General features: G+C 32.4%; 1 protein-coding gene across 1 annotated transcript in view; it reads right to left on the bottom strand.

Moving 5' to 3' along the window:
- The window catches only part of LOC106462430 (bestrophin-4-like), a 72679-nt gene that overhangs the window by 47073 nt on the left and 1208 nt on the right, over positions 1-24398 (bottom strand). Inside the window, exons 2-4 of the mRNA XM_013922355.2 lie at positions 15799-15933; positions 11953-12119; positions 9381-9538 (exon numbers count right to left, since the gene is read on the bottom strand). Of these exons, the coding sequence (XP_013777809.1) occupies positions 9381-9538; positions 11953-12119; positions 15799-15933 (460 nt within the window). The remainder of the gene's footprint in view (positions 1-9380; positions 9539-11952; positions 12120-15798; positions 15934-24398) is intronic.

Here is a 24398-nt window from a genome sequence, read left to right as displayed (position 1 = left end):
TTCTCGTTCTTCTTGTTTCTTTTCTTTTCCTCCAACCACTGCTGTAATTTCTCTTCTTGTTTCTTTTCTTTTCCTCCAACAACTGCTGTAATTTCTCTTCTTGTTTCTTTTCTTTTCCTCCAACAACTGCTGTAATTTCTCTTCTTTGTCCTCAAACAACTGCTGTAATTTCTCTTCTTGTTTATTTTCTTTTTCCTCCAACAACTGTTGTAATCTCTCTTCTTGTTTCTTCTCCCATTCTTTTTGTTTCTTTTCTTTTCCTCCAACAACTGCTGTAATTTCTCTTCTTTTTTCCTTTGTTTTTCCTCCAACAACTGCTGTAATTTCTATTCTTGTTTCTTTTCTTTTCCTCCAACAACTGCTGTAATTTCTCTTCTTGTTTCTTTTCTTTTTCCTCCAACAACTGCTGTAATCTCTATTCTTGTTTCTTTTCTCGTTCTTCTTGTTTCTTTTGCTGTTCTTGTATTGTTGCCATCAAATCTGCTAAGCTGTAGTTTGATTTGCCACTTCTGGTTTCCATTTTTTTTTCTTTTCAGTCCCACTCTCTGACACCAATTTGTTACGTCTCTGTGTTCGTTTGTTAATTTTCCGTAGAAATTCTTCCCCAGAAATTTCAGTGATACAAGTCCTTTCTTAAATAAAACTAGAACAAATGAAACGTATGTACAACAAATTCTTTACGCTACAGAGATTATAGGTATATCATAAACACCATATATAGTTCTCTTCTCTTGTCAAAAGTCCACTTCGGCCTATTCAATTGCTTTAGAATTTCAGTTGACAAGCCGAATTACCTTTCTCTATTTCTATCGTACTAGTATTCCATGTATAATTCACTTTATCTGCCTCGTTGAGTTATTGCAGGTGTATCCTTAACTTCCGATAGTCGTCTGCTTTTTCGTATGTAGGCTTACTTCCAATAATCGTCTGTTTTTTTTGCCAAAGTCCATACAAGCAGGTTCAATTGCTTTAGAACACCCTTGGACGAGAACAACTTATTCTTCTAAAATGTCAGAAAACTGTTAATCTCACTGCAAAATATCAACCATTAGGCCTTTCCCTTTACGTTTTCTAACCTTTCTGTGACCGAAACTCTCTTTCACTCAGCTTTACTTTTGGATCTCTTCCCGTTCTCTGGTCTTTCGTTTGCTCTGCCTGTCTGCTGTTTCCGCTCGTCTCACACTATTTATATATTTATCACTTAATAGTCTGCTCGCCTTCTAAAAATCTCTATATTTTCGTCATCAATGTATTGCACGCGACGTTCGATAGTCTCAACACCAATTAATTATAAACACAACTTCCAACAATCGTCTGCTTTTAACTCTCTTATTACAAAAACACACAAAACTATAATAAAATATTAAGTCACAAAATAATTAATTAATATTACCTATGCTAAACAGTCTTTTATATCATGGCAGAGATGAATAATTGAGGAGTGTGTGCATCTTTTGCTGGTGTACTTACTATCCGATCCATGATAACAACAGTATTACCTTTGTCAGATTTCAGTAAAATTATGCTTTCATCCCTTTTTAATAGTTTTAGTCCTTTATATTCTTTTGGAGAAAGGTTTGATTTTAGCAGTATAGGTTTGTCCAGAAGTTTCAAAATATGGGAACGAAAATCATGAAGATTGGGTAAAATTTGACTATCTTCTTGAAATTTTGGATAAAGACATAATGAGTAACTATAGGTTTCAGAGAGCGTTTGGTTATTTAACGAATGATCTTGATTATTTGCACTTTCGTGAATGATGTCGGAAGAATTTGTAACATGAGTTCTTGAATTTGTAGCAACATAAGAAGAGGTGGGTTTATTTGATGAACTGATACATTCCTGAATATCCGGAATTCAAGTGTAGGGAGAGTTCTGGGTGCAATAGAGTAATTGAAACCTTTTCATAAGAAATGAATTTCATCAGTGGATATCTGGCGGCTGGAAAGGTTAAAAACAACTGGTTTTTGCAAAGTAGCGGAAGGGAAGAAAGCCTGTTTACTTGAAGATCTGGATATTTGTTGTTATTTTTTTTGTTTGTTGTTTTTGTGTGTGTGTCCTTTTCAGTTTTTCAAATTTCTTAGAATGCCTGTCAATTACTCTTTTTTGGAATTGATGGCATTATCATTAATAAGTCGAGAAACTTAATCATTTTTAGTCAAAATTGCTTTTTACATCTTGATGTTGTTGGGAAATAGCTTTGTTTAACTTTGATAACAGTCTGTAATTTTCAAGGATGCGTTCATAACGCAGTTTGTATTGCATTGTTCTTATTATTTTGGCGAATTGCGAATTAATACTTTTTAATTTGCATTGAAGAAACTTAGAAATAATATGATGATTCCGACACTTTTGTATAAAGAGAATATTTAACCTGGTTTTCTTGGTAAGAAGCTCATTTTCTGCAGACAACTAAAGGTATATTTCGCAGAAGAATCATAGTTCGAAGCTATAGTATATGTTCGTGGAAGGAAGGCATAAGTTGCGAAAAAAGACTCCAAGTATAAAAACAGATAAAGTTAGTCCTATGAAGAGTAGAGATATTCTGGTGACATAGTATGTTTTCATGGGTAACTTGAATTGTAATTGTTATTAGACTAAGGTCCGAATGATTCTTGCTGTTAGGGAAGGCAGTTCTTGTTAGGTTTAGGCCTAGATTATTGATAGTTGTAAAATCTTAGGACAAGAATGGTGGAAAAATTATTCACAGTGACGATAAACTTTCTTAGTTTCGAAGGGCTCCGAAAAGTGAATTAAATAGTAGAAAGAACTATGTTTTTATCGGTTGTACACAGTAAAACTTTTGTTTATTTTACACACAATGTTTAACCAGGCATCATCAGATGGGATACAACTTACAAGAACTGAGTCTAATAAAATATAATTTAAAAAAGGATCACGTGAGAGTCTATAACCATAGGACTAACCAATTGCAACAACTAATGTAATATATCAATAAATTGTGAAATTTAGGTATAATGGATAAAACTTTCAGGCCCGAGTCTAAATAAACAAAAGTTTTACGATGTATAACCAACAAAACTTGTGTAGACTTGTAAATTGTTTGTTTACTTTAGAGCAAAGTCAAATTGGGCTATCTGTTGTGTCCACTGCAGGGAATCGAGCCCAGGATTTTAGCATTGTAATTCCGTTAACTTACAGCTGTTCCAGCGGGGAATTTTTGTAAATGGATAACACGACTGCCAGGAGTGAGTTCCTGAAAAATTTATATGCAGAAAGAGTTAATGTCTCTTGTTCATTTGACAACACTAACAATTGTAACAGTTGATTTTATGTAGAGTTTTAACCAACAGTCTAGATTGAACAGTATCCAATAATGACACCGTTAGGAATTTTTTCTTTTTCCATTACCTTATTTTTTGAGATTCTAGTGCTTTTTAATGTAATATGGGATCCTTTCGTTTTCTGTTCTTGAAATTTTGCTGAAGTTTAACATGCTGAAAGTGTTCGTAAAAAGCATATAAAGTTTTACTGTAACTGAAACATTGTATATGATTATCCGCAAATTTGCTTGCATCACGTTACTGATTACTTGGCAAAATCATTTCACCATGATTTAGCAAAATAAGAAATGTTGAGTCAGCATAGCAAAATTAGTAGTGTTAAACTTGCAAGTAATTTCAGCGCTTATGTAAGTGATGATGTAGAACGATATGGTATAAGGATAAGGTAATACGGGGGGGGAGAGGGTTAGATAAGCGATGAGATAGTAGACGGATGATATAGGCTATGGATGATGCAGTTCAAGAACAGTATAAGTAAGAAATGATGGTTAAAAGACAGTTGTAGAAACCTAAATACAGAAAACAATTGTTCAATTTCTTCGCGTTATACAAACAGGAAACTTTTCTCTTTGTTTTCTGTAATAGTATAATTCTGTAGTGTAACAATAAGTGGCAACGTTTATCTTCGTTTTCATTCTTGTTTCTATAGTAACAGGATCCTGTAGTGTAAAAACTAGTGGTAGAGTTGATCTTTGTTTTCGTTCAGGATCCTGTAGTATTATAATAATAAGTGGCAGAGTCGGTCTTTGTTTTCATTTCTATTTCTATAGTAATAGGATTCTGTTGATAATAATAAGTGGTAGAGTTGATCTTTGTATTATGTTACGTATTGCGAATTGTCCGAAGTCGAGTTATATAATTTAGATTTAATAGTTGAGTTGTATTCTGGATTTAGTATCTTGAAATATGCCGATATTTTAGTTAATTTATGCTATTTGCCAACAAGATTGATACACACTGTTTTCGTTTTTCACACAAATATGTTTTAATATATAATCAACAGTATAATTTACAATAACAATTATTATGACTAGTTACTACAAACAAAGATTTCACTAACTTACAAACAACATACAAGTCTCCTTCTAGATTGGAATTCCCTTGATATCTAGCGAGGTAACTTCAAGTCGATGTACGTACGACTGCCGGGAAGCTAGCTAGCTTTGTCTCATTGGTCACCACACTGAGTTTGTTGGTCCGTTGAAGTGAGATAATGTTTTCATAAAACTATTAATATCTGATGAGAATACAGTAATATTTTCGGAAAGATACTAACGTCCAATGAGAATCCACTGACGTTCGAAATTTATAACTGTTCGTGGTCAAATGTCGTAAATTTTCCGGTTGATAAGGGGAGGCAAAATCACTAATAGCACACGGTTATAGCTGGTTCCTAGCTAACGTTTTAAGCTTTCTTTTTTTGGCGCGTCACCTTGGCTGTTTTTATAGGCGCGGGAAAGATTTTCTCGAATATTCCGACAACAATACTGAGCTATATTTAACCGGTTATGGAAGTGGATATATTGTCGATTCTTACGTTCACGAATATTCTACAACCTTGGAGAATTGGCGGGAGTTCCGCAGTACGTAACTAACACTGTAAGCTAGGTATGTTTTTAAATATAAACTCAATCCAAATAAACGTTTACATTAAAATAAATATATAACAAATTCGTTACACGCAATACATATCCAACACTATAAGTTACGCATATTTTTAAATACAAATTTAATCTAAATAACGTTCATAATAAAATAAACACATAACAACAAGTTCGTTCATCTGTTTCTATAGTAACAGGATCCTATAGTGTAACAATAAGTAGCAGAGTTGATCTTTGTGTTCCTTCCTGTTGCTATAGTAACAAAATTCTGTATTGTACTAATTAATATGAACGTCCGTGTGTCACGAACTGTCTAATCTTAATGTTCATATTTACCAACGCTGAGTATCAATTTACTCACGATGAATTAATTGAATTAAATTCATTAATTCAGCATAACGCGGCCTTACGACTAGTTTTACAGACAAGTGTGGCGAATGATGAGGTTTTCATCTTTTATAAGAATCACGTGAATAATAGCATAAACGAAAGTCAGTCCCTCAGCGTGGATGGCAGGGTTCTGTTGACTAGCTTTCTTCACTCTGGTAGGTAGCTCAAAATTAGGAAGGGTGGCATATTTTATGAAGAGCTAAACCATACTGCAACATAAGAACTTTATCTTCCAGTAAGTCAGTGATAATTTTACGGATTTACAATGTTTGATTTCCCGTGAAGGGCAGATCGCAGTGTAGCTTTGCGCTAAAACAAACGAGCAAGCCTTTGAAGTAAATTCATAAGCTCGATAAACGTGGGGTTACTATCTCTATAGGAAAGTATCATGTTATTTTTAATAGGATATCACAAATTAAACATGAAAGACAAATTATTGAATTTAGATACGTTTCACTTCAAATTAAGATTTTATGTGTTTTCAGTAAGGTTAGTTAATTTTTTGTTTTGAGATTCAAGGTCGTCATTACATCTAAACGTTCAAGAGTAAATTCAAATACAGTTGCCTTGTTTATAGATAGAGATTCATAGGATAAACCACCAGATAATACTGTTGAAATCAAATAATACTCAGAAATGCAACCACGTTCTACACCAGGCATTTTTTTACTAAAATATAAAGAAGAGGGACCAATAGTGAGTTAGGTTCTCATATAATGTTGAAAGATATTTGGTGGACTTTCAGCGAATTGGTGAAATTCTTATTTCTTCGTAGACTTTCTAAAGTGCTAATAAATAAATAAATATGATTTTAAAATGTTTTTAGGAAAACTACAAGTTGTATTACAAATATTATAAAACATCATTATATCTTGAATTCTTAGAGAGATGCCAAAGGACAAACTTACACCAAAATGTACTCAATTTAAAATAACTATTTCAGGTTTTAAAATTTCACAACAATACAAGCAAATTCCAATTCAATTACTGAAATATGAAATAAAGAATAAATGAAATAACAGGATTATAATGATAATTTTTAGATTTTGAAAAAAAAGAGTAAAAAGGATGGAGAATATATATTTACCAAATTTGGCAATAACATAAAATTAGAAATAACAAAGAGAACACACTTGAGGTTTGTATTTTGGGTTAGTATCTAAAAACTGTAAGTACGCAGATTATGTAGTAAATTTAAAAGTTTTAAAATTAGAACAGTTTATATTTGAGAAGATAGTAGTGAATAATTTAAGAGTGTTAGAAATGAAGCGACAGGAGTAGCTCTAATATCGTTTTATGAATGCAATGAAAACATAAAATCATTACATAAGTACTAGAAACAATTAAGCTGTTAAAAAAAGGTTAAATATATAGTTATAACGAAACCAAAGAAAGGAAATTATACTATAGAATAAAACATTATATCAATAAAGTTCAATACATATTAAAATATAAAACTAAATTTAAGAAATAGGAGGAAGATCTCGAACTAGTTTGTAACTTTCAGGACTGAGTAAATCATAATGTCGAACGAACTGAACTAGCTTGAAACTGTAGAACTGTGTAAAGCATAGTGTTGGTAGAACCACTTTACAAGATGTAGGATTGATTTCGTTTCATGATTTTCTCGTGGAGCTTTTGTTTGTTTGTTTTTAGCGAAAAGCTACAGAATAGGCTACCAACAGACTGCCTATCATAGTGAATTGAGCCCTTGATTTTAGCGTTGTAAGTCCGTAATGTTACCATTAACCTACTGAGGGCCTCGCGAAGGTATCCGAGGGCTATCTGCCGTCCCTAATTCTGAACCGACGGAGGAAAAGGAATAAGTCAGCAATGCCAACAACCAACTCTTGTGTGATCGGTTTGACTGTTATCTTATAGCGCACGTGCAGTGTGTATTTTTGTGGCAATGACAAGTGAACCATGAATCCAAGTACTAGACCAAATTTGCTTCCATGTAGAATTTGTGACGGATTTACTATTATATATTTATTTTAATATCGATGTTTGTTTAAATTAAATTTATATTTAGAAATGTATATAACACATATTGTTAAATATGTATTGCGAAACTTCCGCCTATTCTCTAAAGTTGTAGAAGATTCTCGAATGTAAGAATCAACAATATATGTGTGTACGTAAACACACACTTATAAGTATAACCAACGCCACGCGCCAAAAAACAGTATATATTATTGGTTTGCTATAGTTGGTGTGCTATAAACTTCGGAAGCTATAACTGTGATTGTCATAACGCTTATTAATCGGGACACTTCAAATATATTGACCAGGAACATTTATAAATTTCGAACATTACCAACCATTTAACTTCAGTGGATTCACATCGGATATTAGCATTTTAACGAAAACATTACCCAACTTCATGGATGGAAAAAATCGGCGTGTGATCAGTGAAGACCACAGAGCTAGCTAGCTCCCTATTAAGTGACATGTACCTACATCAACTCGTAATCAACTCGCTCATCGTGACCCCTCGATAAAATATCAAGGAAGTTCTAGACTAGAAAGAAGACTTTATATTGCTTGTAAATTTGTAAAACTTTTGTGTATAAATCGCTGTTTGTAATAACTATTTGTGATAACCGTTATTGTAAATTGTATTATTGTTTGTATATTAAAACATATTTGTATTAAAAAAAAAGAAAACTGTGTAACAATCTTGTTGGCAAATACCATAAATTGGATATATATCGGCATTTATCTAATTACTAAATCTAAATTAAAATTTAACTCAGCCTTAGGCTATTTGAAATTGCATTACGTAACGTTTGTTTTTCATCTTTCTAGTGTACAAAAATACAATGTTTTAAACGAGCTGAAATGGCGTATTAGTACGCTGTTAAAACAAAGTAATCTGAAGGTCGTTTAAAACAGAAAGTAAAAAAAAAATCTGTTGACTAACATTTGTCAGTAAAAAGAAGTAATTTGATACTGCTCTTATCCACATGCTTATATGCTTGCAATCACAAAAATCTACACAGAAAAGTCAACGATCAGGATACAAATTTAAAAGTTGCTTTCTCTCCGTTCGTCATTCTTCTATATTTGTTAGTTTTTTATAATACCTGATGTTATAATCAAGTAAAAGATAAACATATTGCAAATAATGTTGTTTGTCTGATATAAACTAGAAATCGCACAAAGAAATTAAAAATTTTGTACATGTTTGCTGTTGTAAAAGTAGTGACTGTACAGTTCCGTGTTTATTTCTTTACTCTTGTGAGATTTAAAACACGTATCGAAAACTAGGTGGATTATCAAAGCGTAAAATCTTATAAATCAGACAAGTAATACAGATAGTGATTAGGGTGCCAGACTGTGAATCTGGAGGTCGATGGTTTGCATCCTGTTGTCATAAAATAGTGATCTGCACTTTGTTTTCTCTCTATTCTTTCACTTTTTATTAAGGATGCGCATGTAGCCCTCAAACAGCTTTGCGCGAAATTCAACAGGCAAATAAAACCAAAATCCTCTAGTCTATCATTATAGAGACGGTTATCACGCGAATATCCGAAGCAAACAAAGGAACGAAAATCTTACCACGCACAACTTTCAACTGAATTCAATTGGCACAATATTTATTCCTATAAGTTAATACACAATTTTCTTGCTTGCTTTGAAATAAACGAGAACATGCACAAATGGAAAGGAATTGACAGGTTTTTGATTAGAAATTCTGCTATTTTCTAAAAGTTAACAGTAAAATTTCAGAAGCCATAAAATAATTTAACAGGATTCACTAAAAATGACGTTTGGTAAAACAAGAAATGAAAGTGAAAGTTTGTTGAATCATTGACATAAAGCTCATAAAAAGTCTAAACTAATAGAAAAAGAATCTAATCAATCAGCAACTTAAGCTTTTTTACTTAACTTAATTTTCGTAATATAACTTCTGTAAAACATCAATGAATATATATATATATATATACATAAATAAATAAGTTATGTTACACATACACACACACATATATATATATATATATATATACAGATATATTAATCACGATTCAAATATTTCCATTATTTGAGCATGATAATTTTGATTGTAATAAAAGCATACCTCCATAATGAGCTTGAGTCCGTTTGAGTCTGTAATTCGGCATTCTTGTCTGGCCTCTCGTAGCAAATTAATGAACCAAGTGCATGGAATCCAAAAAGTGTTAAATTCTACTGAGGGCACAGAGAGAAACATTTCTAGTTCCGCTTTCGTTAGGAATCCTGTAAGAAGAACTTTTTGTTTAATTAACTTTCCTGTAGCTTGGTGGATCGTCTGGAAACAAAAAATAATTAACAACAAACGTTTAATTGACAGAGAAAAATAACGGCTGGTTAAACTGTCGTAAAATGAGCTATTTTATTCTAAACGTTTTGCTCTTGATGTCAGTTACTTCAATTGGACTTATTAGTTAAACGAAAAAAGCAACATTATTAATTTCCAAAGCGGTCCTTTTGATATTAAAGGTATATTAATCTCCTAACTGCTTCGTGTCTCGACAGCTTTGGCAAGAGTGTTTGAATGATAAGTTATAAATAACACTTGTTCTTATATGTTAATTATATATATGAAAATTACCGCACAGTTTTATAAAAGAAAAAATGTTGAATAACGTAGGTCACACTAGAATAATTTTAACGTCTGCTTTTCCTGACTTATAAATGGATATAAGACGCTTAGAGGATCTACCAGTGCTCTAAATTTAGTATATGGCATATTTTAATTGAAACAAAAATCCCAGAGGTCGCTAGAATTCCAGGGTATTAGCCGACGTAAAGGCGAAGATCTCACAATATCCAAGTAAAGATGAACCATATAAGCACATGATAAATTACCCCAAGTATAAATACCGTGCTGCGGGGCTGCAGTCCAACCATCTCAGTTAAATGAGAGAAAAATAATCGTGATTAACATTCTTCCTCAGTCACATATGCGTCTGCCTTGATAGTGGAGGCAAGCTCTGAATGTTTTACATCTATATTCAGTAAATTGTTTTTTATGATGCTATGTTTGCTAAAGGAGGGTGGATAAAAGCACCCATTACTGATATGCTTTTGTCTGAAGTCATGTGAAAAAGCTAACTTTTTTGTTTTTTTTCTGTTAACCTACCAAGATGGCGGTTGGATAACAAGCGAGTGAGAATTTGAAACACATGCGAATTTAAAGGAATTAACTGGTGTTAGCATTAACACTGAACGTTTATTTTATTTTATTTTTGTTATATGACACGTGAGTGTTAAGAATACGGTTGAACAATCTTCAATTACGAAAAGACTGATGTTGACCTCTAAAAATATTGAAATGTTGTTCAAATAAACACAGAAAATATAATCTAATATCTCACAGTCCCATGTTTTAATTCTTTTTATTTAATCTATTTGAATTATCACCCAAATGTAAGAAATGGTAATTATATCAGTATAATAAGGATATTTAAGTTTATCATCCATTGCTTCTTGTAGAAACTTATGAGTGAAAGTCAAGAGAAATATATAACAATATGCTAACCATATTGTATCTGCTATAGTCACTGCCGACGAGGCCTTTTACACAGTACCAGAACTCACCAGGCTGACTGGGATACAACAGACGTAATAGTGGTTGAGACATTACATTATATTATGAAATTACACGAACAGCTATTATGATGTGAACTGAACTAAGTTGATGAAGTGTATTTTTTATTCAATTTTATATTAGTAATTTGCAAATCCGAATTTGGGTAAGGATTAATAACACAATAGCATTTATTCATTTTAACACCAATTATTTATTATCATTATCTATTTTGTTTTATAAGTATTATCTATTTGATTTAACTTTACTCATCATTCAGAAGAACTGGCGAAACAACAAGTTACACTTATCGTTCCAGAAGCGGGTCAAGCAACCACAGTATTTTTATTAAAGATTAGAGATTTTACACAAACATTACGCTCGTAATGGAGTAAGGTAGTCTTAACAATTACAATTCATTTATCACACACTGGACAATTAGATTTTTTTAATATCGTTATAGTGGGCAGATTGAGGTAACTTGCTTGAAAGTTAAAACAACCACAATTCCTGAAGACGTGACGTTTGCCAAAAATGTGTTTAAAGTAACAGCAGTATGTATATGTATGCTACATTGCTTTGACAACGTTTGTTAAGTTTTGGTTATTTTTTCAAAACTTTCTCCAACTTCCCTATGACCGCAAACTTATTTTCGGATATAATGTACATTATTGCTTTGAAAACTGGACTTAGTTTAAAGATATTACTTCACAAATAATGGATTTTAGAGGTATAAAAATAAAATCCTCGTTTTATGAAAATATAAATATCAAAGCCTTTGAATCAGAAGCGGTCTGACTTATTTTACTTTAATGATAATAATTCATCAGTTTTTAAAGCAGTAAGTTTTATTTTATAACATTCATATAACGTTAATGAAGTCATTGGTAATGAGGATAGAAATATAACTTTTTAGGGATAAAAAATCCTTATGCTCAAAATTCTCTACAGAAGTGTACAACGAATAAAATTTCTCTCTCTTGCTTGTGTCTTTTGCACAAGTCACCTTAGCTCATGCAAAGGTTTGTCAGTCTCTCTACTTGCTAATATATCCTCAACACTGACTAGAATCGTTCCTCACCAGCTTCAATTAGATGATCCTTAGTAGGAAACCTCCTCTTCACTGCCATGCTGATGGAACGCAGCACTAGAACAAGGGAGAGATTCAGGTAACGCATCAACGTTCGACGCAACATGCGGCTACTCTCGTCGGCTCCTGACACATACAGTGCTATTATGTTCATTATCCTACATCCCAGAAGAGGAGGCAAAAAGTATTAGAACCAAACCATTTATTATCACAGTCATTAGAGTAAAAAACATAATCACAAAATAAATGTTAATATCAAAATGTTCTTTCTGTATGAGAACTTTAAAGCATTAAAGTTTTATTTATCTTTATTTCTAAGGATGTGGTATTTGAGACTTTGAATATGGGTGTTTGTTCATCACAATAACAAGTGGATCAAGGATTGAACTGATGGAGTAAAAAGAAACTGACCTATTGCCAGTTAAATGAAGAAGTAGCCTGTACAAAAAATACATTTAGTTCATACTAAAGAACAAGATTAAATAAAAAAAGGGCTGAAAAACCACAAAAAAGTTAAATAAATGAAAGCTTGAAATATGAATTATAATGTTTAGTGAAACTTGAATTTCAATTGTAAGGATATTAAGGTACAAATCCATAGCATGTAGTTGGTAAACAGAGAACAAAGTCAGAAAATTCAAAATTATACAACTCAGTATTGCTTTTCTCTCAAAACTGAAATTAAACATTCCAAACTTTCAAAATTAACATTCTCCGTATAGCTGGCCAACAAGAACCTGGAAGTATTTCTATTCCACTCCATGCATATTACAGTGATAAAGTAGTAAAAATAAACGACATCTCAAAACACCATATATGTAATATATATATTCCACCACTCTTTGAAGCCTAGTCTTAAAATTTCGTTTTGCCCTCATAAGAGTTACTGATGAAGGGTGTAATTCCCGAATAATAGGTTAGGCTTAATATTTATTTTTAGTATTTTAAACAGCTTGTCGGCTGAATAATATACAATAATAAATTAATAACATTAATGCTACACATTCTTGAAATGCTATATAAATATAGGTTCATCGTGATGACGTCTCGAAACATTATACGTAAAGTAGCCTCACACACAGAGAAATGTTGGATACAACACAACTATCCCACGAAACATCAGATAACATTATTGAGAACTGGGCGTCCTTTGATATCAAATGAAATAAATCTTCATTTCTCAGCTTTTCGGACACCTTTCTCAAGGAGCTGTAGTACAGAAACACACATAAGAATTTTTCAACTTATAACTGATGTTTTAATTCTGGTGTGCGAGTTTGTTGTAAATTGTTGTTGACCTTGTTTTTATATAATTATGAAAGGATTATCGTAAATCTTACAAGTTAAATATATTATTTGTTTTCAACATTATTAAAATAAAAATAAAATTGTGACAAGCTGTAAATTTTATACACTGATATACAAATTAATATAACCAAGTTGTAAATCTTATCTTCTGTGGAGGAAGGGCAATTATATACACCAACACTGTTGATGTTAGGTTGTTTTTGTCCTTATGAAGGTTGATTCGGTCTATTTTCCTTCTTTGAAGTTTTTGTCTTTGCTAAAATTTGATGTTGAAACGGCAAGGCTTACTCGATGGTGGAAGATCATGGTTATATAAATAATAGTGAGCTGAAACACTTCTTTGTTGGTTCCCATTTGTTTAGGGGATTGGTGTGTTGATTGACGCAGGTATGTAGGGGTCGTTCTGTTTCACCTATGGATGTCTCTCCGTAGATTTTGCATTCAGGTTCGTAAATTATGTTCTTTTGGCTGTAATGTATCTCCAACCCTGTCATCCCTAGCAAAACAGATGACTTTTTCAGTTTTTCGGGGTAAAAACCAAAGTGGACAAAATGACGGTTTTTTCCCAGTGGTTGAATTAATCTGACGGTGACTAAATATTGTTTTATTAGTTTTGTGTCCTTGATGTACTTATTGTTAACTTCCGATCATAGCAAGCTATTTACTTAGATCAAAATAAAAACAAAACTCAAACCGATAAAGAGTGTTGTTAGTTAAATATACTGCTCTCATAATCTTACTTATAAATATTATAATGCATTGTTTCATCAGTTGGGTATCCTCGCTGTTAAAGGTATTTTTTAACTAAGTCTAATAATAAAACTCTGTACTATGCCATGACATCCAGATATCATTCTCTAGAGGCCTCATACTGATTGGATCCCCTGATGACTCAGAGGGACAAAACTCAGATGGCAGTCTATCTACATTAAATGGAGCAGTCGGGACCAAGAAGGGAAAGCGTTAGACTAACCTAAATCTCTCAAGCTGGCTATGAAATACGAGGCAGAATGGCTGGGATAAGAGACCTTTAACAGTAGCTTTCAATCAAAATCTTCTTTATGATGTGACTTTAAAAGATTGGCTGATATTACCAGCGATCTATCGATGACCTGAGTTGTGAACAGTCTCCTCTGATCTCACACAAAGATATACATTGGTCTCCTCTTTACTACTAAACACATGTTTACTATACAGAGATTTCTCTTGCAAAATAGCTTACAGAAGAGCGTGAGAGAGAAAAGATAAAGTCAAGATGAAGAAATATATCAAACCACTTTGACACCAAACTGTTCCTGGTTACGGAACCAGAAAAGTTTAATCAATGCGGCATTGAAATATTCTGGGACCCAGAGTATATATATAAACAGAGATATTTAATTATCATAGTATAAGGCTTGTTTGGTGAAATTAAACAAATGACCACCTTGTTGCTGATAAAATTTAAAAAACTATACTCACCTACCCAAAATAAAATTCATTTTATTCACTATAACGGGTTTTCTTTGGTTTTATAAATTTTCGAAAATCTAAACAAAACATATGCGCAGCAGTCGTCCCTAATTTTGAACTGATAGACTAGAGAGAAGGAACTAGTCAACAACACCCACCGCCAATCCTTGGACTAATATATTCTAATAATGGAATTTGAACATCACTCTTTATAGTGCGCTCACGACCATAAATTTTGGAGTGCAATTTCTTTGTGGCCCAGTAAGGGGACGCGAAAAGAAAACTATCAGATTCGTAAACCAACATACTAACCACTAACCCACTCATGGCCTTACTGTAACAAATAAAATAGAAATATGAAGAAAGCTACAGAAATTAAGTGAAAAATGGAAGACTGACAACACTGAATGCAACGTGAATTTAAACTGTGTAAAAAAATCAAAACACAAACCTGTAACATGTCGTCGATGAACAATGAACAATAAAATGAAGATGCAGCAGAGTACACGCTAGTCTTGACTCTAAAAGCTAAAACCAATCTTTTCAAAAGTGCCAAACCTCTCTCAAAACTTAAAGTAATCTCTGAAAAAGTGTCAAAGCTACTATCATAATTCATAGTGAATTTATCGGGTTCTGAATTAGAGCTTTAGTAAATTTGAAATATATTTTTCATATCTGAAGGATATACATTGTAAAAGAGTGGAATATGTAACATCTGTACTGCATAATAAAATATGCTAAACTTAATTTGTACATATCTAATAATAAACATCATTATTAACAAACGTTTTAAATTATTAATAAAACTCTTGAAATGTCAGTTATTGTTTGTTTTCGAACTACTATTAATAAAAAGTTAATAGTTAAATACTAAATATTTTATATTTTTTAAATATTTTTTTTAGATATAATCCATCGTAGTTGGTATATTTATATCTTTTAGCCCTTGATGAAGAACTATCAGTTGGAAGGTTTTGAACTAAGTAAATCATTTTGTTCCTATATATAAACGCGAGTTCGTGTGTACAACAGTTTGTACATATTTTCCAATTCATTGTTATAAGGACTTTAACTTACTTGTCAGGCCAAGGGATGGCCCTGTACTGACTCCACCATCTTGTACCCGTGAAAGACACATAAAAGCCGAGAATGAAAGATAGTGGGATTAACTCTACAAAAGTTGAGAAAAAATGCACGATCTTCTCGAAAATCCTAAAAAAATGAAAAAACATATTTTGAGCATAATGATAACTAAAATCTTAACAAAAATGAAGAACATATTTTGAGTACAATGACAACTAAAATCCTAACAAAAAATGATGGACATATTTTGAGAACAATGATAACTAAAATCCTAACAAAAAATGAAGGACATATTTTGAGTACAATGATAGCTAAAATCCTAACAAAAAATGAAGGACATATTTTGAGTACAATGATAGCTAAAATCCTAACAAAAAATGAAGAACATATTTTGAGTACAATGATAGCTAAAATCCTAACAAAAATGAAGAGCATATTTTGAGTACAATCGTAACTAAAATCTTAACAAAAATGAAGAACATATTTTGAGTACAATGATAGCTAAAACTCCTAACAAAATGTAAGAGCCATATTTTGAGTACAATCGTAACTAAATCTTACAAAAATGAAGAACATATTTTGAGTACAATGATAGCTAAAATCCTAACAAAAATGAAGAACGTATCAATGATAACTAAAATCGTAACAAAAATGAAGAACATATTTTGAGTACAATGATAACTAAAATCCTACCAAAAAATGAAGGGCATATTTTGAGTACAATGATAGCTAAAATCCTAACAAAAATGAAGAGCATATTTTGGGTACAATCGTAACTAAAATCTTAACAAAAATGAAGAACATATTTTGAGTACAATGATAACTAAAATCCTACCAAAAAATGAAGGGCATATTTTGAGTACAAAGATAGCTAATATCCTAATAAAAATGAAGGACATATTTTGAATGCAATGATAACTAAAATCGTAACAAAAATGAAGAACATATTTTGAGTACAATGATAGCTAAAATCCTAACAAAAATGAAGGACATATTTTGAGTACAATGATAACTAAGATCCTAACAAAAATGAAAAACATATTTTGACTTAACAATGATAACTAAAATCCTAACAAAAATGAAGGACATATTTTGAGTACAATGATAACTAAGATCCTAACAGAAAATGAAGAACATATTTTGAACACAATGATAAGTTATCGTTCTTAATTTCTCCAATAGTTTGATTAATAAAAATGTTTATTGCAATACGATTGAAGTGTATTTTAATAATAATTTGTATTTTCCTAGTTTCTTGTTATACCAATTTGTAGTGTTCTTCAATATATGATTTGGTTGTGTTTGAAATGCTGTAGTTCTGGCTTATAATTTTTCTAACTTAACTACATATTCGTGAACTGATTTCTTTTTCAAATACCTTTTTGTGACTTTTTAAGTCTAAATAAAAAGTATCATCAATTAGTATATAAAATCACCTTGATCTTTTTGTTTTGCAAGGAAGTATATTAGTTCAGTTCGGAAAAACATATCCTCCAATTTTAGACAAACAAACAGAAAATAGTTTTTGATTTATTTAAATTTGTAAGTAGTCTTAATTTTTTTTAAGTTCTTGGTTAATTTTTTAAGTAAAGTTATTGCAGTTTTCAGTTGAGTAGTTTCATATGTTGGTTATCATACAATTTTAAGGTGTAATATGATACAATGCATAATTAAGAACTTCAACGTGTAAAGTGATCTCCAGAGAAACATGTAGAGGTTTAATTGTATATTTTACTTCTAACTTTATACAATAAATTATTGCATTTTTAAACATTGAAATTCTTACTTATTTTATGAAATCTATCCACAGAATGGTCAGAAAATATATTGAATGACTTGCGTCTTTTTCAGTTTTAGTGTTAGATCCCAACATAATCTTTACTATAATACTTTTTTGGTTAGAAATTCATAATTATTCTAACTAACTAACTAACTGTTAACGGATCAAGTTAGAAAAGAATGAGGTATCCGCATACCCCATCTCCCCTTCCTTTTTTGTTTTCGTGCCAACTTCAAAGCTAAAATTGTTTGATTTTTTCATGGAAGTTTTTCATGTAGTTATATTTGAGAGGTTTCAAAACAACACTTCGTACTTGGCAACAAAATCTGTAACTGAATTGTCCCATCTTGGTGGAATAGCAAATTTCTAGAAGAATAAATGATTATAACAATCAAGCTGAGCAAGCCCTCCATCAGTTCGAATGCTTAATAATTATGAAATTAAATAATAAATAAAATGGCTAAAGAGATCAGAGTAACAGCATATAATAATGAAAACGTTTTATCTCTCTACTGATAAAAACTGAACAATCACTAAACTGTTCATCTGATTCTACTTTCCATAACAGGGTTATTAAAAATAATTGCTGATCTTGTTTATTCTAAGTAAGTTGAATACGAAATATTTTGATATATCTTACTGAAAATAAATTTAATTGGTGTTCCTTAATTTGCATACAGAAAGAATTCCTAGAATACATTTAAAGTACATCAGTTTTCTGTATATCTAATTTTGTAGGTTATTGAAATTACAAAAACAAAACAATAAACGTTAGAAAGTTTAAACGATTTTAGCTCTACATTTTTTATCTCATGTTTTAACTGCTCGAATTGTTATATTTAGTTCTAAAATATTATCAAAATTTGTAAAATAAGGGAGAATAAATAGAATGTTTTTTTGTTAAGAACCAACCTACAACGCAGGGGCGGTTTTTACTGTTATAAGCCCTAACACATTGACCAATACCCCCATTAGAGCAGATTCCTCCCAATACCAAACCTGTTCAAACAACTTTTGTGCAATCAGTGTAGCACCCTAGCTTTTGTCTCGGCATCTGTGACTGTGGTGATCGTCGTTGCACGCCTTGTAGAAAGTAGCCAAGGAGTATAGTCTGAAATTAGTTCATGGCGGATTAGCAAATAATTAGGTTAGAGAATGTGACACATAAGGTTATTCCAAAAATGTTCAATCACATTGAAATCAAATTGTCACAAAGTGGTCACAGAAAAGGATAAAAGCGTCTAATAAGACCACATTATGTGCTTGGACTCTAAGCAGCATTCAAAGCGAGCCTGCATCTTAGTCAAGCAGTTTTCAGAATAGTTATCAACGCCAATAATACAGTTTCTACAATATTCTTGCATGGTTCACTTGTTGTAAATAGTTGAATCCTGATCACTGTTGGTTAATTGGGAGACAGTCTAATGTATGTTACACTTTTCAGCCTGTTCAATTACCTTTTCTCCTCAGTCTGTTAACAGCAACTGGCAACCACAATTTTAACTTCTGAAAGACTTATTAAACTTTAATTTGCCGCTTATCTTAGACAGGTAACAGTTCTCAAACGGTCACGTGTTATATCAAACAATCGTTATTTTTTGCATATACTAGTAAATAGAGCGATGTACAATCACGTGTGTTAAAAGATGGTCCTAAAAATGGCCTATTATTACAGATATATAGTTTATTGTGATTCTGGCCACAAATGTTAAATAATAGTTTTACAAGTTATATAAAGCCTTTTAGTGAGAAGGTAGATACATATTAACAAAATGACTGTAGCGATACAGATGTCCAGAAGAATAAAGGTTAACTAACAGTTTTAACAGAAAAAGATCACTTCGCAGTCTTGTCAACTTTTCAGATCGATTAAAAGCAAAGCGTAATTTTTTTTGAGAACTATTTTTTGTTTGTTTTAGCTTTTTCACGTTTCATTCAAGTTCGTTTTCTCGGTGGGTCAGCAGAAATTATGAATAATGATTAGAATGTTGTGCATTATAAGAACAAGTTCCTGGGAAACATTGCCAAGTTTTTTGCTGATGACATTGGATCTATTTTCATTCTGGATAGCAATAATGCCTATCCTAACTGTTTATGAATTATCTGTGCCCATTTGAGTAAAATTATTGAAAGGATAGACTAATTATTTTTAGCCTATAATCCATACAACATACGTTAAACTAGTTTACTGGATGGATTTCATATCTACAGCATCCACCAGTCACATGGATCAACTGTGAAATAATTTGATCAGGGAAAGACATTCCTCAAAATTCCATCCATTGATATTGTATAAGTATGGGGCTAAATAATACATAAAATAACTAAAAGTGGTATATAAAAAGAAATAAATACACATGAATCAGTGTTTTGACAAAAGTAACCCAGCATCTTCATGGTACCGGGTTAACTGTGGTGAAACGTCAACGCATCTGTATCTACTTATTTCCCCGAAAGAAGGGGGCCGAAGGACACCTGGAGGGGTTACCTGTTTTAACCACTCGCACCATTATACAGTAATGTGTTATCGGTCAGTCAGTAAGCACTAAAATTACGTCACATAAGGGACACTTAACGTTGCAGCTTGAACTGTCTTGACGTCAGTAAAACGTGTGCATGTCATGAATCGTGAGAAGATCTACGAACTCTGTAGATTGCAAAACAGTATGACATATGAACTTCAAAAGCAAGAAATAAAAATATTTGTTACTCTTAATTTTGGTTTTATTTACTCTTGAAACAGAACACTTTCTGGTATCCTGAGCAAGTACATCTAGTTATATACTCACGTTTAGTTACTTTATACTATATTTATTACTCAAAGTTATGGGGTATCTCCACGGGGACGCACTCGCCATTTTAAATGTCTTCGACCAATTGAGAACCCTAATTTTTGATGTCCTTGAACGATCATGTTGCTGTAGCCATTTGCAATCCAATAGGTATTAGACTTCCGATCAGATCAAGCTACCTAGTTAGTTCGGTACTCTCGCTATTAACGATACTTCACCACACTGTAGGGCTTTGCAGGAAAATATCAAGTTACATGTTACTTTAAGAAAACCATAAGTTTCACTTTAATAAGTAAATTTCGATTTATAACCCAGCTAGTTCCAAATGCGTGCCAATAACCTGACGATACTGTAAAATACTTAAATGTTCATAAGAAAGAAACAATTATATTTTTTGGTTAAACGTAAATTAGAATAAATTATGACGACTTACTTTTACCTAAGATTCACTTTAAGTGGATTTGACTTCTTAATGTCATATAGAAAAGGTTAATTTATATTCCTCAGAACAACTTACATATGCTAATGCAGTGGAATGTCACCTTAGATGCAAAATGTAGCACTACGTGTGACATTTTAGCACTTATGTATAGTTTGAGAAAATTGGTATTATACGGTTGGTAATAAAGAAAATATTACGAAGACGATTGGGACTAATCTTATTATTGTAATAGAAGTAATAGTTAGAAACTGAACTAAGTTCTAAATGAAATAACTGTGTATTCACCTTTGCTTTACCCTGTATAATTGGTTCGCTGCACATTTTTAACCATTGTCACGATTGGTAGAGTTATGGCTGAAAGAATATGTTACAGCATTTTCAGAAAAAGGATGCTAATATAGCAAGGTTGTTAACTGAGCCAAATAACATAACATTTCGAATAGATAAACCTTCAATGTTTTCCATGGAGATGGAAAAACTAGCACAGCAGAGTGCTTAGGGCAACAACGGTTTTAGAAACCCGTGCTTCAATTGAGAGGAACGAGAGGAACGTTCCATTCCAATTGTTTAAATAAACGTAAATTTCGCCCCCCCCCCATTTTGAAAAATTAATGAGGTAATTAAATTACCAGTTTATTTATATTGATGTATATATATATATATATGAGTATCAGTACAATATAGATTTATTTCACTATATTTATTGTTCGAAACCACATCCAAAATTAATCCAGAACATTAGAATATTGCCTTCATATACAAAATTAAGGCTATAGTTAAAACAGAGAACCTTCTGATCCAAAAAGTCATTGAAATGAAGCTGGACATATCTCGTAATACTGCAAAGAAGATAAAAATTTGAAGTTGATGAAGGCTCACACAATAAATATGGCTTAAAAGTGATATCACAGTAATCCTATTCAATGGCACACCTGTCAAGTCCCTCGATTTGTCTCTAGTGGACCATTACGCCAAAACTTGTACATGTAACACGTATAGTGGAAATTCCGTGGAAATCTTCCCAAGAGTTAACCTTGTCGTCCTTCACAATACGAATTGAAGCGTCTGACATTACTGCAAATGTGGCCAATAGACTACGTACAAATAAGCCTGGAAAATATTTCAAGAATAGCACGAGACCTGTAACAACGTTGTTATGAAGTGTGTTTAACCCTCAATAGACCTTATCTTATAAACAAAACAGTGTTTAGGGCAGCATAGAAATGTTCTTTACGTGGACTGCGTATCTTAGTTACATTTGAATGATATCGAATGATAAGAAAAATGAACAAACTATGTTAAAGAATACCTCTTAAATTTCTTTCGAGAGTCTTTCATTATAATGACAGTTGTATTACTGCTTTTTATTTTGTTTTAAACATTCTTGCAGGAGTCATTACAATCTTTAGAATAAAACCCGCTCTTGCTTTGTCATTTATAGCATCTCGCAAACCAGTTTCTACCCATCAGTGAGCATAATAAAACTATCTCTGAAGAACGGGAAGGTTATACTCGACTGTCACGGGCTGAAGAACAGATAACTTCACTGGCGTTTTTATGGCAGTGCTTGGACCGAAAATACATCGGTATTTTCTGAAGTATCTGACAACAGGAGATCCGTTTTGAGATTCTTTGTGAAGGCAACATTGCCAAAGTAGAAAAGAGAAGAGCTTTCTTTCCTCAATACGTGTTAACTGTAGCTATACACAGCTGTATACACGTGTAGTACTAGATGTGTGGAGATGTCGCCTCCTGTTAACTAGTTGTACACAGGAATATACACGTGTAATATTAGATGTGCGGAGATATCGCCTCCTGTAGCTATACACAGGAATATACACGTGTAATACTAGATGTGTGGAGATATCGCCTCCTGTTAACTAGCTGAACACAAAAATATACATGCGTAGTACTAGACGTGTGGAGATATCGCCTCCTGTAGCTATACACAGGAATATACACGTGGAATGCTAGATGTGTGGAGATATCGCCTCCTGTTAACTAGTTGTACACAGGAATATACACGTGTAGTACTAGATGTGTGGAGATGTCGCCTCCTGTTAACTAGTTGTACACAGGTATATACACGTGTAATACTAGATGTGTGGAGATATCGCCTCCTGTTAACTAGTTGTACACAGGTATATACACGTGTAATACTAGATGTGTGGAGATATCGCCTTCTGTGGCTGTACACAAAAATATACATGCATAGTACTAGCTGTGTATAGATGTCGCCTCCTGTTAACTAGTTGTACACAGGAATATACACGTGTAATACTAGATGTGTGGAGATAACGCCTTCTGTAGCTGTACACAAAAATATACATGCGTAGTACTAGACGTGTGGAGTTATCGCCTTCTGTAGCTGTATACAAAAATATACATGCGTAGTACTAGACGTGTAGAGATGTCGCCTTCTGTTTACAAAACACATGTAATAATAATAATAATAATAAAACTTCGATTATATCACTATATATTTGTGTCAGAGATTATTAAAAGCAGTAAGAAATAAAATTTTAGACAAATATTTGGGCCTCTTACCTTATATTATTTTTAACAAACTGTTGGATAAAAAGGGAAATGAGTGTGTTTATGTGGAGGAAACGTAATTCTTACGGTCTATTACGTTTGTTACTTGAAATAACTTCCAATCATTTGTTATCGTACTCATCAAGACTTGTTGTTAATATGAGCTGTTCACACCTTTTTAATATGAGGAAAAGACCATTATCTGATGTATTGATACCACGCGCGCTGAATACCTTGACAAATCGTATCAAAATTTAAAATTTTGATCTGTTTGATGAATTTCGCGCAAAGCTACTCGAGAGCTATTTGCTCTAACTGTTCCTAATTTTGAAGTGATCGTCTAGTAGAGGGAAGACAGCTACTCAACACCATCCATCACTAGTCTAATCGAATAGTGAGATTTGACCGTCATTCTTAAATATATTTTTTCGTTTTGGTAGTAACGGGGCACGAAACACGGAATCTCAGATGCACAATTCTAAAATCGTAGAGACAACACGTGTACAGAATATTATTTTATTTACTAACTAGCTGACTCACGCGTCCAACACACGGAAAAGACATAGGTGGCTCCATAGAAGTGGTATGAAATCTCTATTAGAACGGTAACCATATCCTCCTACGTCATTCCCCTAAAGAGCCTTAAAGTTACATGCCAAATTTAGTTGAGATCTAAAGAATTGGAAGGTGATCAAACTGTCAGAGATCGGACATACGGAAGTACAGAAAGCATTTGTGCATTATATATATATATATACGCTATATTTAGGGTTATTTTCTAGATAAATCTGATTTAAAATTATTTATATTTTCGTTACTCCTCCCACTCTTCCCAAATATTACCCCATTTATCACCAGTATAAACTAATTGTGCTAAAATAAATGAGAATGAAATACATAGTTTTAGGTCTGAATCTATACTTAAAATATTTCTTTCTCCTCTTAGTTATTTATAATGTTACAGAATGAACTCAAATATTAAATGCCTTCCTTTCGGTGACTTAGCGGTAAGCCTGGGGACTTACAAAGCTAAAATAAGGTTTCG

This window comes from Limulus polyphemus, unplaced genomic scaffold, assembly GCF_000517525.1.
Source record: "Limulus polyphemus unplaced genomic scaffold, Limulus_polyphemus-2.1.2 Scaffold1165, whole genome shotgun sequence".
In the NCBI taxonomy this organism is placed as follows: Eukaryota; Metazoa; Arthropoda; class Merostomata; order Xiphosura; family Limulidae; genus Limulus; species Limulus polyphemus.
Note: the sequence above shows the minus strand (reverse complement) of the source record. Positions and strands in the feature narration are given on the sequence as shown.